Here is an 18663-nt window from a genome sequence, read left to right as displayed (position 1 = left end):
CATCATGTCTTGCATCACCATGCATTTCAGGAGGACGTGGTGAACCAAGCTAGAACAAAGCTTATTTGAGTGGAGCATCATGTCTTGCATCACCATGCATTTTAGGAGGACTTGGTGAACCAAGTTTCTTTGAGTGGAGCACCATGTCTTGCATCACCATGCATTCTAGGAGGACGTGGTGAACCAAGTTAGAACAAAGCTTCTTTGAGTGGAGCATGATGTCTTGCATCACCATGCATTTTAGGAGGACTTGGTGAACCAAGTTTCTTTGAGTGGAACATCATGTCTTGCATCAAAATCAAAATCGAAGGGGAAGTTTGCTGTTCCCATAGCAACTCATACATTGAGCATTTCTTAAACGTGAAAAATATGAGTATTTTTCACAAATCATCCCCAAAGGTGAGTGATACAAGTAGTCCTCAACGAAATTCAGCGACTCATGTAAAAATCTCTTTTTTGATAACATATGTTAGGGTGGGGCGGGGCAAGATGGGTCGCGGGGCAAGATGGGTCAGTGCCATTTTCGAGCGGATTACTTATGTTTTGATTATGTTAATAATTTTGCTAGGTGACCAGCATGAATATACAAAAGTTTAGGGTATTGATTGAAAAATTATCCACTCTCATTGGAAATAAAAAATAAAATGGTTTTTAGCCATTTTTCTTATGCGGTACATTCCATATATGCTCCATATAAACCACCGCGGGGCAAGATGGGTCACCTTCAATTTTGAGCGTATTCTTGGATCATTTAAAAGTTATTTATTTTTTATTACAAGACTATCTCATAACTAACTTCAATCAAGCGGAATGAACACCTCAAATTATATCATAAAATTATGATAATTTTTTAGTGAAAACATCGATTTTCAAGTCGTCCTAGGACCACTCAAATCGTTAAGTTTTTCATTTTCTAAATAAATTTATAAAATGTTTACTAGTAGCTCTTGTTTACTCAGTAGGGGTAGGCGGGGCATTATGGACCTAGACTGGGTCAACAAAGTCGATTTTTTGGAACAAAGCTTTTTCGATTCATTTTAGCGTACAAAGTAACTGTGCAAAATTTGGGAGCGATTGGTTGCTTCCCCGTATTCCGCATTGCGATTGAAATTTGTATGGAATTTTGTATGGGAAAACGTGATTTTTTGCATTTTTCTCATAAATTGAAATTTTTCTTCTAAAACAATCTAACCAATGACGGTAAAGTATAGCCTAGGATATGCCGAAAAACTTTGCCGAAGACCGCAAAGTGATCCGACACTTGTGAAAAAAGTTATAACGTACAGATTGCCCGGTGGTGCTTAACATTTAACATGTAAAGGAATAACATCAATAATAAAATCACAATTTTTGGCCTAAGTTACCAGGCGAATAACTTTTTTCACAAGCGTCGGATCACTTTGCGGTCTTCGGCAAAGTTTTTCGGCATATTCTAGGCTATATTTTAACGTCATTAGTTACATGGTATTGAACAAAAGAATTCAACTTATGAGTAAAATGCAAAAAAGTACGTTTTCCCATAATAACTTCCATACAAATTTCAATCGCAATGCGGAATACGGGGACGCAACCAATCGCTCCCAAATTTTGCACAGTTGTTTTAGGCGCTAATATAGATTGAAAAAGCTTTGTTCCGGGATGATACAATCAAATTTAAAGTTTCTCCATACAACGTTGACCCACTCTAATGGACACCCTAAGGTTTTTGCCAACTTTACCTGGCAAGATGTCAAAAAAGTTGAGTTTTTTTATACATGTATCCTTTTAAAGTCTATTTAGCATCTATTGCATAAGAATGCTCACGAAGAAAAATGATTTATCCACTTCAAAAAATGTTATGAAAAATGTTAGTTTTTCATGACCGTCTTCAAGCATACGGGGCAGAATGGACACCCCCATGGGGCAATATGGACACCATGAGACTTTCACGAATTTCGTACATTATTTACACCTATAGAGTCATTTCATTACAAAACAACTATTATGGATTAATAATACGCCGAAGTAGTTCATTTTTGTTCAGTTAGTTTAAATTCAGGGTGTTTCGGATAAAGCTTCGTTTTTGTCGGCATGTACAGCTGTGCCTAGAACAACTATTTTCCACTGCTGTCGTTTTTTGACCAATTTCTTTCACCCTATGCTAACTATAGTGAACATTTAAACGAAAATATACTGAAATCGAAGAATTTGGTTGGTTTGTGATTTAGGTTATATTTTTCCCTTGCCGCTTCTTTCAAAAAGGTGAGTGTCCATTTTGCCCCGGCAGCAGAAGATATTTTCAAACTTGATTTTTGATATGATAAAGAAGAAAATATAAACATGTCAAGCATGTAGATACAGCAAAACTACTTGCATGTGTTCTAGAAATATCAGGCTTTAATCGGCCTGCAATAAATTAATCACTAAATCTTATTTTAGATGGTGTGAAAATTATAATTTCCATGAACAAAAAACGGAGGACGCAACTTTTTCGTGTAAAATCAAGTATAATTTTAATTTCGAATGTTTCTTTCCTGAAACTACGTTTTAGATAAATGGACTATATTCTCCATTCATTGAAAGTTCAAAAAAGTTCGCATATTTCAAAATATTGAGGGTGTCCATTCTGCCCCGGGTGTCCATAATGCCCCGCCTACCCCTATGGATATGGAGCATATACAGGGTGTTAGGTTCCTGAGTGCAAACTTTTTAAAGGGCGATAGAGGACCATAAATGGAGAAAAAAAAATGTTCTACGCATATGGTCAAATCTCAACCGTTACGTAGTTATTGAACTTCCCATGTTTATGACTCTTTTTGCCTTAACTGACAATAACTTGAAAATGGTCAAACTTATCGAAGTTTTTTTACCCTTATTCGAAAGATTATTGAAGTTTCTAACAAATGGCATCTTTAAATCGATTGGTTGAGTTAAATAACTAAGTTTTCTAGAGCAAAATAGCTAAAAATAGTGAATTTTTATTGGTTTTTGTCAATTATTTTTGAAACATGCGTAATAAATTAAAATTCTTTCTTTGGCAAAGTTGTGGCCCCTGTTACACTCTACGATTCGTTCTTTGACACCAAACTTCTAGCTCTTATCGTTTTCTGGCAATTTTGATTTAAATGTGCGCCACAATGCGCAAAAAAGTGCTATCCATGACAGTTGCAAATTTATGATCTGAAATGCGATGTTAAAATCGAAATTGCAACAAAACGATAAGAGATAGAAGTTTGGTGTCAAAAAACAAATTGTAGAGTGTAACAGGAGCCACAACTTTGCTAAAGAAGAAATTTTAATTTATTACGCATGTTTCAAAGATAATTGACAAAAACCATTAAAAATTCACTATTTTGAGCTATTTTGCTCTAGAAAACTTAGTTTTTTAACTAAACCAATTGATTCAAAGATGCCATTTGTTAGAAAATTCAATAATCTTTCGAATAAGGGTAAAAAACCTTCGATAAGTTTGACCATTTTCAAGTTATTGCCAGTTAGGGCAATAAGAGTCATAAACATGGGAAGTTCAATAACTACGTAACGATTGAGATTTGACCATATGCGTAGAACAATTTTTTTCTCCATTTATGGTCCTCTATCACCCTTTAAAAAGTTTGCACTCAGGAACCTAACACCCTGTATGAATACGGTACAAATCTTATATATTGCCGTTTTTCATTGAGAAAATGTAAATTATTTAAAAGGTGACCCATCTTGCCCCGCACTTTTTTCACATCGCAAAATCGGTCACTTTTTGAGACTGCTTGTTTAACATCATATTTTGTATTAAATGAACTTTTTATCGACTTTTAGCATTGCTAACTAGTGTATTGAAGAGTAGCGGACGAATACAAACCAATACGATTTGTATTTACAAAGTTATGATGATCCGTCCTTAGGTGACCCATCTTGCCCCGCCCCACCCTACATACGGTGTTTGGTAATGTTAGGCTTGTATTGTAGGTTCCAATACATCTAGGTTGTCTCGTTCAGAATCCTGGAGAATTTTTGGATGGATTATAGAGACCACAGAAACGCCCCACCCACCTAAGTATTTTTATTTAGATATCACCATGCGATTCTGGAGGACCGGATGAAGCTGCAGAAGTGAACTGTTTCCAACGTGGATGTCTTGCATCACCATGCATTTTAGGGGGACTTGGTGAACCTAACTAGAACAAAGCTTCTTTGAGTGAAGTCCTGCATCACCATACATTTTCGGAGGACTTGGTGAACCTAGCTAGAGCGAAGCTTCTTTGAGTGGAGCATGATGTATTGCATCACCATGCATTTTAGGAGGACTTGGTGAACCTAGCTAGAGCGAAGCTTCTTTGAGTGGAGCATGATGTATTGCATCACCATGCATTTTAGGAGGACATGATGAACCAAAGCTGAGAAGCAGGCTTTGTCCCAATGAGGACGTTACGCCAAGAAGAGAGAGAGAGTGGTGAACCTTCTGAGTTAAATAAAAATAAAATAAAAAAATGTCTTGCATCATCATGCATTTTAGGAGGACTTGGTGAACCTAGCTAGAACAAATCTTCTTTGAGTGGAGCATGATGTCTTGCATCACCATGCATTTTAGGAGGACATGATGAACCAAATTAGAACAAAGCTTCTTTGAGTGAAGCATGATGTCTTGCATCACCATGCAATTTGGGAGGAAGTGGTGAACCTTCTGAGTCAAATGAAAATAAAATAAAAAATTGTCTTGCATCACCATACATTTTAGGAGGTCTTGGTGAACCTAGCTAGAGCGAAGCTTATTTGAGTGGAGCATGATGTCTTGCATCACCATTAAGGTGGCCCACACTTATATGAAAAACAAAAATTTCGAAAAATGCCAAGTCTTACCTCCTCAATCAGTTGTTTTTGACTCCCAGAAGCTACGTTCAAAATTTGAGCAAAATCGGTTGAGCCTAAGGGGGCGCTCAAAACGCTTGAAGTTTGTATGGGAAAACTTGGCCAAATGTATGCAGAAATTTTAAGTTTTCGAATTTTGCCGCTAGGTGGCGCTGTAAGCGTTCAATTATCAAACCCTTTGGTATTATTGTAGGTGACTATATGCCAAACAATTTTGTCGAAGACCGCAAAGTGATCCAACGTCTGTGGAAAAAGTTATACCCTAGGAAAAGTGAGGATAAACTTAATTATTATTTTTCCAATACATGTAAAGGAATAATATCAATAATGAAATCTCAATACTTTGCCTCACTTTGCCTGGGGTATAACTTCTTTCACAGCCATCGGATCACTTCGCGGTCTTCGACAAACTTATTTGGCATATAGTCACCTACAATAATACCAAAGGGTTTGATTATTGAACGCTTACAGCGCCACCTAGCGGCAAAATTCGAAAACTTCAAATTTCTGCATACATTTGGCCAAGTTTTCCCATACAAACTTCAAGCGTTTTGAGCGCCCCCTTAGGCTCAACCAATTTTGCTCAAATTTTGAACGTAGCTTTTGGGAGTCAAAAACAACTGATTGAGGAGGTAAGACTTGGCATTTTTCGAAATTTTTGTCTTTCATATAAGTGTGGGCCACCCTAATCATCATGCATTTTAGGAGGACTTGGTGAACCTAGCTAGAACAAAGCTTTTTTGAGTGAAGCATGATGTCTTGCATCACCATGCAATTTGGGAGGAAGTCTGAGTCAAATAAAATAAAAAAATAAAAAAAATGTCTTGCATCACCATGCATTTTAGGAGGACATGATGAACCAAATTAGAACAAAGCTTCTTTGAGTGAAGCATGATGTTTTGCATCACCATGCATTTTAGGAGGACTTGGTGAACCAAATTAGAACAAAGCTTCTTTGAGTGAAGCATGATGTTTTGCATCACCATGCATTTTAGGAGGACTTGGTGAACCTATCTAGAACAAATCTTCTTTGAGTGGAGCATGATGTCTTGCATCACCATGCATTTTAGGAGGACATGATGAACCAAATTAGAACAAAGCTTCTTTGAGTGAAGCATGATGTCTTGCATCACCACGCAGTTTATGAGGACGTGGGGAACCTAACCAGAACAAACCTTCTTTGAGTGAAGCATGATGTCTTGCATCACCATGCATTTTAGGAGGACTTGGTGAACCAAATTAGAACAAAGCTTCTTTGAGTGAAGCATGATGTCTTGCATCACCATGCAATTTGGAAGGAAGTGGTGAACCTTCTGAGTCAAATAAAAATAAAATAAAAAATTGTCTTGCATCACCATGCATTTGAGGAGGACTTGGTGAACCAAATTAGAACAAAGCTTTTTTGAGTGAAGCATGATATCTTGCATGCATTTTAGGAAGACGTGGTGAACCTAGCTTGAACAAAGCTTCTTTGAGTGAAGCATGATGTCTTGCATCACCATGCAATTTGGGAGGAAGTGGTGAACCTTCTGAGTCAAATAAAAATCTAGTGGAAGACTGTTTCAAGGACCACTGGAATAACTCCATAAGTTTCAAGCGTTCTGCGTCGCATTCTGAGAGAACATGGTAACACTTCTTAGCAACAAATTCAGATCACTATTGTAGAACCCTTAGATGTATAGGTTGTCTCGTTCAGAATCCTGGAGACTTTTCGAATGGATTATAGAGACCACTGAAACGCCCCACCCACCTAAGTATTTTTATTTAGATATATGTATTTATGTACAAGGCATTGACATCGAATCGGCAAGGATCCTCCAGATAGGGCTGCTGGCAAACAATGGTCGATGGAAGTACCTAGAACGGGTTTAAAAATTAATTAACGGGTAAACATGACGACTTCTATAAGTGAAAACTTTGTGATAAACTCGAGGATAAACTAGTCCTTTTTTCCTTTGAACCATGGGCGGATCTGCTCAACGGACACCCGGACAGAAGTGTAGGGCTAAGGACCGTCTTCTACAAAAAAAAATAAAAAAAGAAGCTAGAACTACTCTTTTGACCCACTTAACAACATCCCATGGTCGTCAAACCCTTCGTCTTTACGGAATCACCAATAAGGCGTTGCTTCAGAGAAAAGGCTAAACACAGATAACAGATGTTTATGCTAGTACAAATTTTTCGCAGAATCCTGTGTAAATGTTCAAAACGATATACGTTGGCTCACTACCGCCATCTACTCAACTTGCGACATTACATCGAACTTGAATGCAAGAATAGTTCAAAGTACCAGTTTCATTCAAGACTGAATACAATCTTGAGTGTAAAATTGCGTAGTGCATGCAATCTTGAAAGCGATCACTGACTATCGAGCACTGCGCCATCTCTAAATGATTGCCACATGAGTCTCAGCTGCTCGTTACATACAAAATGGCTGCTGAGCATTTTTACACACATTGCCAATATAAGCATAAACGTCTGTTATCTGTGGGCTAAACTAGGCCTTGGATAGGAAAGAACGTAATCCTTCTGAAGCAATTTATCAGACGTGTACGGATGAGGTGGCATCCAAGAAGATACTGCTGCAAATTGACCCGGAAGGATACGGTAGAAAACGAGAAGATTTGATTTTGTAGCAGGGTCTTGTCAGGTCTTGTTTTTGTAGTAAGGTGACCTAACTGACTAAGTTCTCGCCAATTTGTCAGTTATTTGCCGTAGTTTCCAAATTTAGGTTGCTTTAGTGTTTTACGATTTGTCTTGTCAAACGAATTATTGTAGTCTCTACTTTATTAAAGTGTTATGTCAAAATGTTATTTTCATTATGTTGGGAATTGCTGACCAATATGATTAGGCGCCATTTATTGTTGACCGACTCATTGACCTCAACTGATAATACACTAACTTCAAAACTGATGAACTATTACATCAAACACGTTTTACTCCTAGATCCTGGTAATGCACCGCAATATCATCAAATTGTCCTATCAATCCTACCTGTACAAAACATGTCCAGGGCCCATATAGCCGAGGCGGTAAACGCACGGGTATTCAGCATGACCATGCTGAGGGTGACGGGTTCGATTCCCGGTCGGTCCAGGATCTTTTCGTAAAGGAAATTTCCTTGACTTCCTTGGGCATAGAGTATCTTCGTGCCTGCCACACGATATACACATGCAAAATGGTCATTGGCAGAGGAAGCTCTCAGTTAAAAACTGTGGAAGTGCTCATTGAACACTAAGCTGAGAAGCAGGCTTTGTCCCAGTGAGGACGTAACGCCAAGAAGAGAGAGAGAGAGAGAGAGACAAAACATGTCATACTAACAATACTAACGTATAAATATCTGTTCAGTTAGTAATCGTCCAAAATGTCGAGTCGAGACGCATTGACGTCAACAATGCGTCTTATTGATCACGCGTGGGCGATTTTATAATTTATAATGACAGAAAACATTAATTAGAATAATTAGGCTGACACAAATTTCGATTTTCTCTTATGTCACCGCCCCCTCGGAAAATTTGGGTCGGAATTCGACATTTTGAGGGGGAACATAAATAAATTATTCAAGACATTTAAAATTTTTTAAGTGAAATTAGAGTCTCCGAGAAAATTTCTTAACAAATCCGGTAAGTTTGATGATTTTGCCTAATTGTGTGGGTAATTTTTCATCAAATACATTTATTATTTATCATCCCCCCCCCCCCCCCCCCCCTTGACGAGTCAACGAGCAAAGTGACAAAAGAAGAAAATGAGATTTGTTCCGGCCTTATGAGCATTTGAAGCATATTAGAATTTATTTGAAAATGATCGGATTTAAAACAGTCAAAAGCAAACATGTTATCACGTATAAAATCAATATGTACATATGTGCAACTAGAATACAGCAAATATTATTGCTAGCCTTGCTAGCCTCCTCCTTCTTCTCACCCACCCTCCCAAACAAACACGAGAAAGAGCGGGATGCAAGAGGGGGTCTGTGCCCCCTCTTTCATCCCTCTCCCACTCGCGTCCGCTTAGGAGAGTGAGCGAGAAAAAATAAAAAGCCAGCTACGCCAATGTAGTAGAGACTGGCCATGTCAGTTCCTCCAGCACTACTTTTATAGTCCACTGTTATTAGGTCATGCGACAGTGCCTAAATTTATGCTGGAGGAAAGGCAAAATCAATCGTGTGAATAGACAACAGTGTGATTATTTATAGTCGGATAAGGTCACGTTGGACAGGATGGAGTCTGATAAAAAGGAAATATTTGAGACGTATGTATATTTATTCAATTATTATTCTAATTATTGATTAACTACACTACTATTATTCTAAATATTAGTTTACTACAACGCTTGACAATACACAATAAACCAAATCCAAGCTTACCAGTTTGGCACCTTGCTAAGGGAACTTGGCCGTGTATCCACAGCTCAGGAGTTAAATAACTCCAAACCGTCAATAATGCAAATTGTCAACTAAACTCTTTTGTGATACTTTGACGGAATATTATTTGGAGTAATCTTCTGAGAAACACAATCCGGGCAAATTGGATTGTCAGATAATCAGTGCCCTTTCAGCACCAGGTGTCACATCACGATGTGATGGCCGGAAGAATACAATGTCGAACAAAACTACTATTTCGTCCGACACTGTAGGTAAGCTAGCTCCCCCAAGGGAATTAGGTATAGTAACTTTTTTATAATTCGTTTCGTTTGTTCGTTTGAAAGGAAGTTTTGAACGAACTAGGGTCTGGGACCATTTGAGTAGGGGGACATATTTTGGGCACTTGCTACTATAATTCATTCAACTTCAATTCGATTTACTTGAATTTTCAATCATGGCTAGATACTGTACCTTGTACGTATCTGACCGTGTCCCAAAAAACAAGTCAATCGGTTGAAAATTGACTGAGTTATGGCAGCAAGTGTCCAAAATAGGTTCCTCTGCCCAAATAGTCCTAGACCCTATTATTATTTTCAAATGAGAACAATCAAAAAAAATCTGCATAATTCTTACATACCTTCGCCGTCACTGTTGTAGCTCATCTGATAGCTTGGTCGGCTATGCTGTGGTTTGGGTGAGCTCTGTCTACCCCCACTGCTTGGATCACCATTGTCCCGGATCGGTGCTGTTGGTTTTGCATCCGCTGTGGCATATGTCCCTGACTCATGTTGCTGCTTGCTGTTGGAAACAATCGTACTTGCCACCAAGCCCACCACCTGTAGAAGATACGGTATTGATGGATCCGCCGTTGTTGGAACTGGAGCTTTGCAGCGAAGACGGCGAAGGGGACATCATGAAAGGACGCCCGGCTGTCACGTTGCTGTATCGTATCCTTGCGACTAGTGGTGGGATTGGGTGGTGATGATAGGATGAAACGAAAGCGAAGCTGAGCTGTGCGGTACTATCGCAAAAACCTCCGGATTTGACCAGGTTGGCGTATATTTTCGGTTAGATAGCGGTTGCTGCTAAGGCCTTTCGTTCATGGAAATCGCTAGCTTCCACTGGAGTAGGATCGTTCATGGAGGCAGTTCAGTTCGTCACAGACAAAGAGCTTGAAATAGGTTCCTGTTCAGCGATTGGTGTTGTATGAGGTTGCTGGGAAACAGTCTGTTGCGGAATGGTGGAGGGTTGTTGCATTTGCTGGGACTGCTGAATAGTTTGTAGAGAGGCTGACTGCTGAGGTTGGAGCACATGTTGTTGCTGGGTGACATGTAGGACCGCAGTTGGCATACCGGTAGCGATGTTTGGAACGTTTGAGTCGGAACGGTTTCCATCAGATAACCATGAACTCCATTTAGTTGTTGTTGCTCTGGTTGCTGCGATTGTTCAGCCTGCTGGGGTTGACCATAGCTGGGAATGATTCCGGTCGGAGCAGCCACTCAAAACTACCGCGGGGTAGTACAGCACAGCAGCTGCGAGATTGTTGGGGCACCGCTCAGTCTGCCCACATCCGGAGCTACGCCACCAGCAGAAGCAACAGCGTTTGCCTGCCCGACTGCAGAACTATTATTCTCATTGAGCTCGTCGTCGGAGTAAATGTCCTGATAGAGGAAGATATCATTATGGACATGTTGCTTATTCGGCGAATGGGCGGCGAACATGAAGGTTTGCGTGATACGCTCGCCGGTCACCTGGACAACCACGTCGTTGCCTGCGAATTCATCTGGCTAATCTTGATAAGACAATCGCGAAAGTTGCTGGATCTTGTTGGGGGTCTACTTTTGGCCGATCACCTTCGTGTCCAAACCACCATGACAAAGCTTGGTTGATGAATCTGTTGGGACACAAAGAGGGTATATTAATTTTGTTCTTGTAGTTACTAAATGTACTTACTTTATTTGCTTTCGTCGACTGCTTCCGCCAAAAATCCGTCTAGGACTGACACGGACACGACACGGCTGACATGCACTTCACTGTCAACTCTGATGGCATGATGAATGAATGAATTGGGATGAAAAGAATGCGTGAGTAGAGAATGAGAGAATAAGCTTGGCGATTATTGGAATCATCCTGCGAGTGCCATCCCCTCGATTACATCCGTACTTTACCAATGTAGATCTACTTACATCCCCGTTTCCAGCAGTTCCTGTGAAGCGTATTCCTCCCCAAGACTCACGTCCTAGGTGCTGCTTTTCCGTCGCCTTGGCATCTCCGTAAGCTTCCGGCACCAGCTAAGCGTAGCTTTTCGCATTTGTTGAATCCGGCTACAACTAAATTAACCTGCAACAAAGATATTCCCGTTTGAGTAGAATAAATCTAGACCAACATGTGAAAAGGGCGGATATCCAAAATGTTAGAATCGAGAAAAACGCTTGCAAAGTTTCACAATCTAAAACTAATTCCTATTTAACACTTTGTGCGTGTGCCTTCAATCTTTTTCGTTATTTTAAAAGAAAACACTATCCTCCTGGTGATTTTATGCCAAAAAGTACAAACAAGCGTTTTTCCTTGAAGAAAATGAATGAAATGAAAATTACGCCCAAATAAAAACTCATTGGTCATTACGCCCGACATGCTACGCCGCTTGGTCGCCAGCGCTGGAATTACGCCTGGTCAATATTACCTAGAATCGATCGCTTTTGTTGTTACGCCCGAAAAAAATTTGTATCGAAATTAGTGGAATGGAATAGATTGTGAACCTAATCCACTGCAATAAATTGATTTTGAAGCTTTCTTAACTAAAAGTAACTAATTGAAGTTTATCTGACATTGGACAATGGAGGAGGAAGAAAATTTTCTCTTGACGTTGCCTACGATGAGTGGTAAAAAACAATGAGTAAAATGCAATGGAAATCAAATTTCGACTGAAATCTATATTCTAGCTCTTATCTATGAGCAACAACTCTTTACAGCAAAGGAGGGAGTTGTCCCTGCCATTGTCCATAATGCGCGTTGAAAAAAAAAAAAAATATTGCTACAGTACCGATGGGGAAGCGCAGGCAGCATATTATGTTCCCAACAAGCCCGTGCACAAGGGAGTGGTTTTGGGGGTTAAACTCCTCCCATTGCCGATACACAAGGCCTCCTTCACCCTTTGCTAAAATTGGGTAAAACCTCTCCCTTGTCGCCTTTTCTGTGCACGGGCGTGGTTCCCAATATCACCTTTTGCTGAATCTACCTGCTGCAACCTATGCCGGTCAATAAATTTGAGACCATTCGCTAACATTTTTATCACTGAAGCTTTACCAGCTGCATATCATCCAAATATATCCTGAATAGACATTGAAGCCATATTATCGCCACTTATTGCAGCCAGTCAGCGACTTCATTGAATTTTACGATGAAAAACGCACGATTTGATCTTGGGCGTAACAACCACCCGTGCGCAACAAGAGCAATAAGTGCACGGCGGATTTCCACTCAGACATTTTGATGGGCGCCGAAGCACGACGTAATGACGAAGGCTTTTCAATAACGGTGTAAGTAGTTTGGGGCGACTTTAATCAAAAGTGGGAGTAAAAGATTTGTGTAAATTTGATAAATATGAATTGCAAGATGCTGTTCTCGACTGTTTATTCAACAGTGTTAACCATTTTGTGCATTTTTGTGCTTTTTTTTCAAAGGCGCAAGATCAGTGGCGGAACAACCAAATGAAGCGATCAAAATCAGATGTGGAAATCCGCCTTTATTTAAATTATTGTTTTCCAGAAGTGGAAACTTATTTTTGAGCTAACGTCAGGAAAAATCATATGTTTATGAGTTGTTTGATCAAATTATGCTGAAAAGTAATTTGTTTACATTTTGGCTCTTCCGCCCTTTTCAAATGTTGGTCTAGAAATGTTATCAATGTTTATTCAAAACCATAATCACTAACTTACCGAACCGTTTGCTTCACAAGTGAGCCTCAATGATCCTCTAGATGTATACTCCATGATCTGCGGAATGTACTTGCTGGCCCTTGAGGGCACATCCAGTGCCAACACGAAGGAGTCATTATCCTGTTGGAATGCATTGCCCCAGAACCGTATCTTCGGATCAAATCGTCGGTAAATATAAAAAAAATCATCGAAATGTTGTTTTCTTTGAGCTTGTGTAGTAAACAAAACAAGTTTTGGTGCGGCGGCGAATCCGGCGAAAAACTGTCAAAACCTTGTGAGAGGGGTAAACCAATGCGTAAAAAACTGCTGAAAAATGGTAATCACTAGCTCCCTCGGTCAACTTCTGCTCAAGGAAAAAGAAGAAAACATGGTACCGAAAATTTTAGGTGGTTTGTACCGCACTCTTACGTCTGTATAAATTCGTCTGTGGCCTAACTGTCTTTGCGGGCCAAAATTGAATTTTGAAAAGAGACTGCGGGCCGCAAGTCATTCAATAGTTTATTTTTAAAAAATTTCAAGATTCAACACAAAATTTAGTTTGTTTGATTTTTTGAAAATATTGAACAAGAGCAAAAAAGTAATCAGGAGATTTAATTTCACTATAGGAAAAATCCTTAAAATCATATGGAATTGAAAACAGGGTTATCAGCACCGCAATATTTAAGTTTTCTATTTCTTGGTATTAATAATATTGAGCAAATGGAGTTTCTAACTGTAGCTTAGGGATTTACTGAAAAGTATTTCCAACCCTTTATTTAAAAAAAAAACCTTAGAACTATGAGATTTTTTGGGACTTTTCGTGGATATTGAGAAATTTCAGAATGATTTGTAGCGATTTCAGGGTTTTCGGAAGAAATTCCGAAAAACTGCCTGGAATTACTTTTTGGAAATCCATGATGATTTTTCAAAAGGTTTTCTTTATAGGACGTGTTGCGTAGGGTAGGGCCGAGGGTCGGATAAGCTGAACTTCTTTGAGCCGAATCAAAACCGTCGTTTGATGGATACGCTAAAGCTAAAAAAGGTTTATTAATTTCAACTAATTTCAACATAGATTCACAATCTTACAATTTTTCAGTGCGACCTCTATCTCTTCCCTCACTCTCTATGCAAACAACTATTGGCATCGGCTTTGCCGGATCTATGGTGTGCGCTGTAGTAATTGAATAATAAATTTATACACTTTCCGCAGTATGTAAATTGATACGGACTTACTTGAATATTTTCTAATAATCTGTACGGTTATACTCTTGGTTATACTACAGGAATATTTAACTTTCTAATTCACTCAATTAATTAACGTTCTAAACTCTTAGCCTTCTTTTCTCTTTTCTCATTATTTCCATTTCATTTCCATAACGATCCTACGATGTCATAATCTGTCAAAATCCATGCTCCTATTTTGACATAGGAATCTTCGAAATAGTATCGCAACATTCTCCCCCCCGTAACACAATCATTTAATGAATGTTTTACAAAATCTAGGCGATCATTTCGTTCCTGTCCTACCATAAACGCACCAACCTAAAGCGCATTTAAAGGCTATGGGTTCTTTAGGCATTCCTACGCAAACTATCGATGGAGCTACTAAGTGTGCATTGGACAATCCTATCAACAGCCTTGGCTTTGCCTTTTGGTATGCAAGGTAGGGTATATCTCTCAGATGATCTACTTTCCTAAACGATGCATCTAATTTTTGCACAGGCAGATCAAGATGACTGACGGTGTGCACATCTCTCAGCATAAATGGATTTGAACTACTCTCTCCGGAAATCCCCACTGTTGTAGTTGTGGTCATAATTGTCTTCACCGAACCATCAATCCATTTGAGGCGCAGTTTATCTGCATCTCCTTCGATTCCAAGCTCTTCGGCAAGCTTACTTTCCAGCATGGTACTCGATGATCCTTCGTCGATGAAGGCGATCGTTTCAATACTTTTAGCTTTTCCGTGTAATGTAATTGGGATATACTTCATCAAAGTAGGTGTACTAGTACCCAGGTCAACTGTACAGCCGCTTGTCGATGGAGTATCATCAACAGAATGCAGCATCGGATGGTGTTTCATTTGGCATCCGTTGATACCACAACTTTTGATCGTTTTACACGGCCACGGCAAGTGACGATTCAAACAACAGGGACACATCTTTAGTTCATTGATGAGCTCCCAACGTTCGTTTACCTGCATTGAAGAGATTCTCGCACAATTCGGAACCCGATGGTTGCAATCACCACATACGTAACATCGTTTACGCTTTTCTCTTCGACTAGTGTGAGGCGACGATCGAGTAGATTCGACTTCATCACTGCTGTCGTCGTTGTGCTCATCTCGGTGTTTATTTTGATCCAGAGTGATCGTGGATGTGACCTGACTTGCGGCTGTAACCAACTCAGACATAAAATCGCTGAACGTTGCAATAGTTATGTCGTTGCGTTCTTGTTTATGACCAGCCCATCGCAGCTTCAAATGTGTTGGTAGTTTGTTTACCATTTCTTGAAGTAGGCATGGGTTGTTCAAATGTGAATGTAATCCAGCAGCGATCATATGATCGGATAAATTTTGAACAGCTAGACCGTACACAACCAAAGAGTTAAGATCGTCATTCCCCGGTGCTGGTGTGTCATGAATTTGAGAGATGAGAGAGGAAATCAACAGCTCTGGTCTTCCGTAGAGCAACTCCAGAGTATTGATGACTTGGCTCACACAGTCTGGTAGTAGCAGTTTACTACAAACAGCCTGACGGGCGGGACCACGTAGACATCTTTGTAATCTTATAAGATTTTCTACGTCCGTGAATCCACATGCCTTTGTAGAGGTTCTATAGCAGCTAATGAAGATGGGCCAATCTTCAGGCTTACCGGTGAATATTGGCAGATCGGAAGGAATAACTTGGCGAGCAAACATTTTTTGCAATCCCGATTCAACGATACTACTGCTACCGCTATTGCTCTCATCATCAGTTGATTTGTGTACCTCGCACACCGGTGCAGATCGACTCGGGTGGACATGTTGTGGTGGTTTCTCGATTTGTGCCTTCAGTGTGTTGAGCTGCCGCTGCAGAACATCGAATCTCTTCGCGGTGGCATCCCTCTCCAGAGTTATTTCTTCTTGCAGTCTTTGGAGTTTACGAATGACTGAAGAATGTGGTGCTGATGACGAACAATCATTGCACTCCCAATTCTGGTTAGGTGTCGAATTGTCAGCCATCACACACTCAGCGTGGTAATGATTCTCACAGATTGCACACGTTAGGCAAATTGATAAGAGAACTGGTGACTTGCATTTTTCACATTGGACTTCCATCTCACTAGATATTGTCCAGCAAGTTTGATTCAATGAAAAATTCTTTAGTGTTGCGTAGGGTAGGGCCGAGGGTCGGATAAGCTGAACTTCTTTGAGCCGAATCAAAACCGTCGTTTGATGGATACGCTAAAGCTAAAAAAGGTTTATTAATTTCAACTAATTTCAACATAGATTCACAATCTTACAATTTTTCAGTGCGACCTCTATCTCTTCCCTCACTCTCTATGCAAACAACTATTGGCATCGGCTTTGCCGGATCTATGGTGTGCGCTGTAGTAATTGAATAATAAATTTATACACTTTCCGCAGTATGTAAATTGATACGGACTTACTTGAATATTTTCTAATAATCTGTACGGTTATACCACAAACGAAGATACAGACGGAGCAGTAATCGTTTTTTTCGGTCGCACCTACTTTCGCAAGCCCCTCTTGTAGTGTGTAATTGCGCTTTGGTGAACCCCTTGAACGGGCGAAAACTGAGCGAACTGTCATGCGACTTGTCACTGAGCGAACTGTCAAGCGGCTTGCTTGTTTATTTGTAATTTAATTTTTTTAATTTGTAATTTGTTGTTTTATTGTAAACGATAACCTTTTAGTTGTTACTTTACATGAGGTCAAGGATTCTGGCATAGGAAACATTGTTGAGGAGCAAAATAAAACTAACAAACTAGAATCAAAAGTAACATAAACAAATTTGAAGTGAAATTAAGGAAAAAGACTAATCAATATTTAGAATACAGCTGCATCTAGTATCGGTCTGAGCTTCTGACTGCATTTTTGAAGGCTGTGATGGTTGGCTTCTGCTTTACGTCTAGTGGTAGTCTATTCCAGAGTGAAACTCCGGCAATCAACACACTTTTCTTGGTCGTTGTCGTGTGTCTTGGAACAACAAACGTCCTGGTTCGTTGCTGCTGTCCACGCACCAGATGGTCCTGGATGTATTCCGGGAGGCTGCCGTCGTACCCCTGTCGCATGAAGCAGCAAGTTCGAATATGGTAGTTAGTGGGCAAATCATGCCCGAGAATACTGTTCCTAACCGTGGCTGATGTTTCCCGGCGTCGAAGACCATAAACGAACCGCACCGCAGATTTGAAACATCGGTGAAGCTGTTTTTTCAGTGCTTGAGAGAGTCCGGGATGGTACACTATGTCCCCATAGGTGAAAACCGGCATGATCACAGCCTGGACAAGCTTCCGTCGTGTAGCAATGGAGAGAACCGGCGAGAACCGACGGAATGTTCTCAAGATGTTGAACGCCTTCTGTGTCACGCTGTTGACTTGTTGGGTCCAGGTCATATTACTGTCCATTACGATGCCAAGATTGACGACTTTTTCGGACAGAGGTACAGTTTCTCCGCTAAAAACAATATCCGTCCTCGGTACAACCGTCCCAGTTTTACTGAAGATGATGGCCTGGGTCTTCTTTGGGTTCGGGTTTATATATTGAAAGTGTTCTGCTTTTTGCTCCCCCAAAAATCAAGCCGGTCGGGGTAAAATCCCGAAAAACTGTAAAAATAGAACCTCCGGAAAGCTTCGTCGATCCCTTCAACGGACGGGGTGAACGACGACGGGTACATTTTCGATCCGGTATTCGTGAAGTACGTGAAGGCGCAAACGAACCGGCTAGGAGCGCATCTGATCATGTGCGACGGAGAGTTCTTCGTGAATAACAACTCAGGAGATTATCTCGAAGCAGCTGTACTTGTGGTGCTGCTGGCAGTGGCAGTGATCCGAGCAGGAGGGAACGCTAATATGAAGGTAATAATTTCGTTCCGGAGAATTTACCTAACTTCAATCCTCGCTGCAATCGTTCAAAATAATTTTTATTTGTAGGTGTTTGACCTGACCAAATCCTTTGGAAAGTGTCTATTGTAAAGCCAGCTTTTAGTCGGCTGGCCATCTCGGAGCGCTATCTACTTTGTCAAAATTGGTTGAATAGGGAGTCGCTGCTTGCAATCAGATTCTGTTGAAGAACAAGCACTGCGATCATGACATTATCCACCTGGTTTCCTGAAGAATTAGAATAACTAGCCACAGAAGTCCAATGTCGCGATTGTTCGTGAGACTAACATCTAGTTTGCCGCGCCCTTACAGCGTCTGCAGCGGTACTAGAAGTGTCAAATAAATTTTGTTTACCAAAACAAATGATTGTCTTCAAGGTGGACATTTGTAAACAATCAATTATTACAATTAAAGTTATGAATAAAATTAAACTGGAAA

At 40.1% G+C, this 18663-nt stretch overlaps 1 protein-coding gene and 1 pseudogene across 1 annotated transcript; both read right to left on the bottom strand.

Annotated features, from left to right (window-relative positions):
• Positions 1-8753: 8753 nt before the first annotated feature.
• LOC109404194 (uncharacterized) lies at positions 8754-16345 on the bottom strand (annotated as a pseudogene).
• An 845-nt stretch (positions 16346-17190) lies between these two features.
• LOC134289868 (uncharacterized) lies at positions 17191-17751 on the bottom strand. Its single transcript, XM_062856538.1, has one exon. The coding sequence runs from the start codon at positions 17749-17751 to the stop codon at positions 17191-17193; it is 561 nt and encodes a 186-aa protein (XP_062712522.1).
• Between the last annotated feature and the right edge of the window lie 912 nt (positions 17752-18663).

The sequence above is a fragment of the Aedes albopictus genome, chromosome 1 (assembly GCF_035046485.1).
Source record: "Aedes albopictus strain Foshan chromosome 1, AalbF5, whole genome shotgun sequence".
NCBI classification, from domain to species: Eukaryota; Metazoa; Arthropoda; class Insecta; order Diptera; family Culicidae; genus Aedes; species Aedes albopictus.
Note: the sequence above shows the minus strand (reverse complement) of the source record. Positions and strands in the feature narration are given on the sequence as shown.

Bases quoted from the DNA above. Each gene is read 5' to 3' on its own strand.
- LOC134289868 (XM_062856538.1), bottom strand. From the start codon at position 17,751: ATGGACAGTAATATGACCTGGACCCAACAAGTCAACAGCGTGACACAG.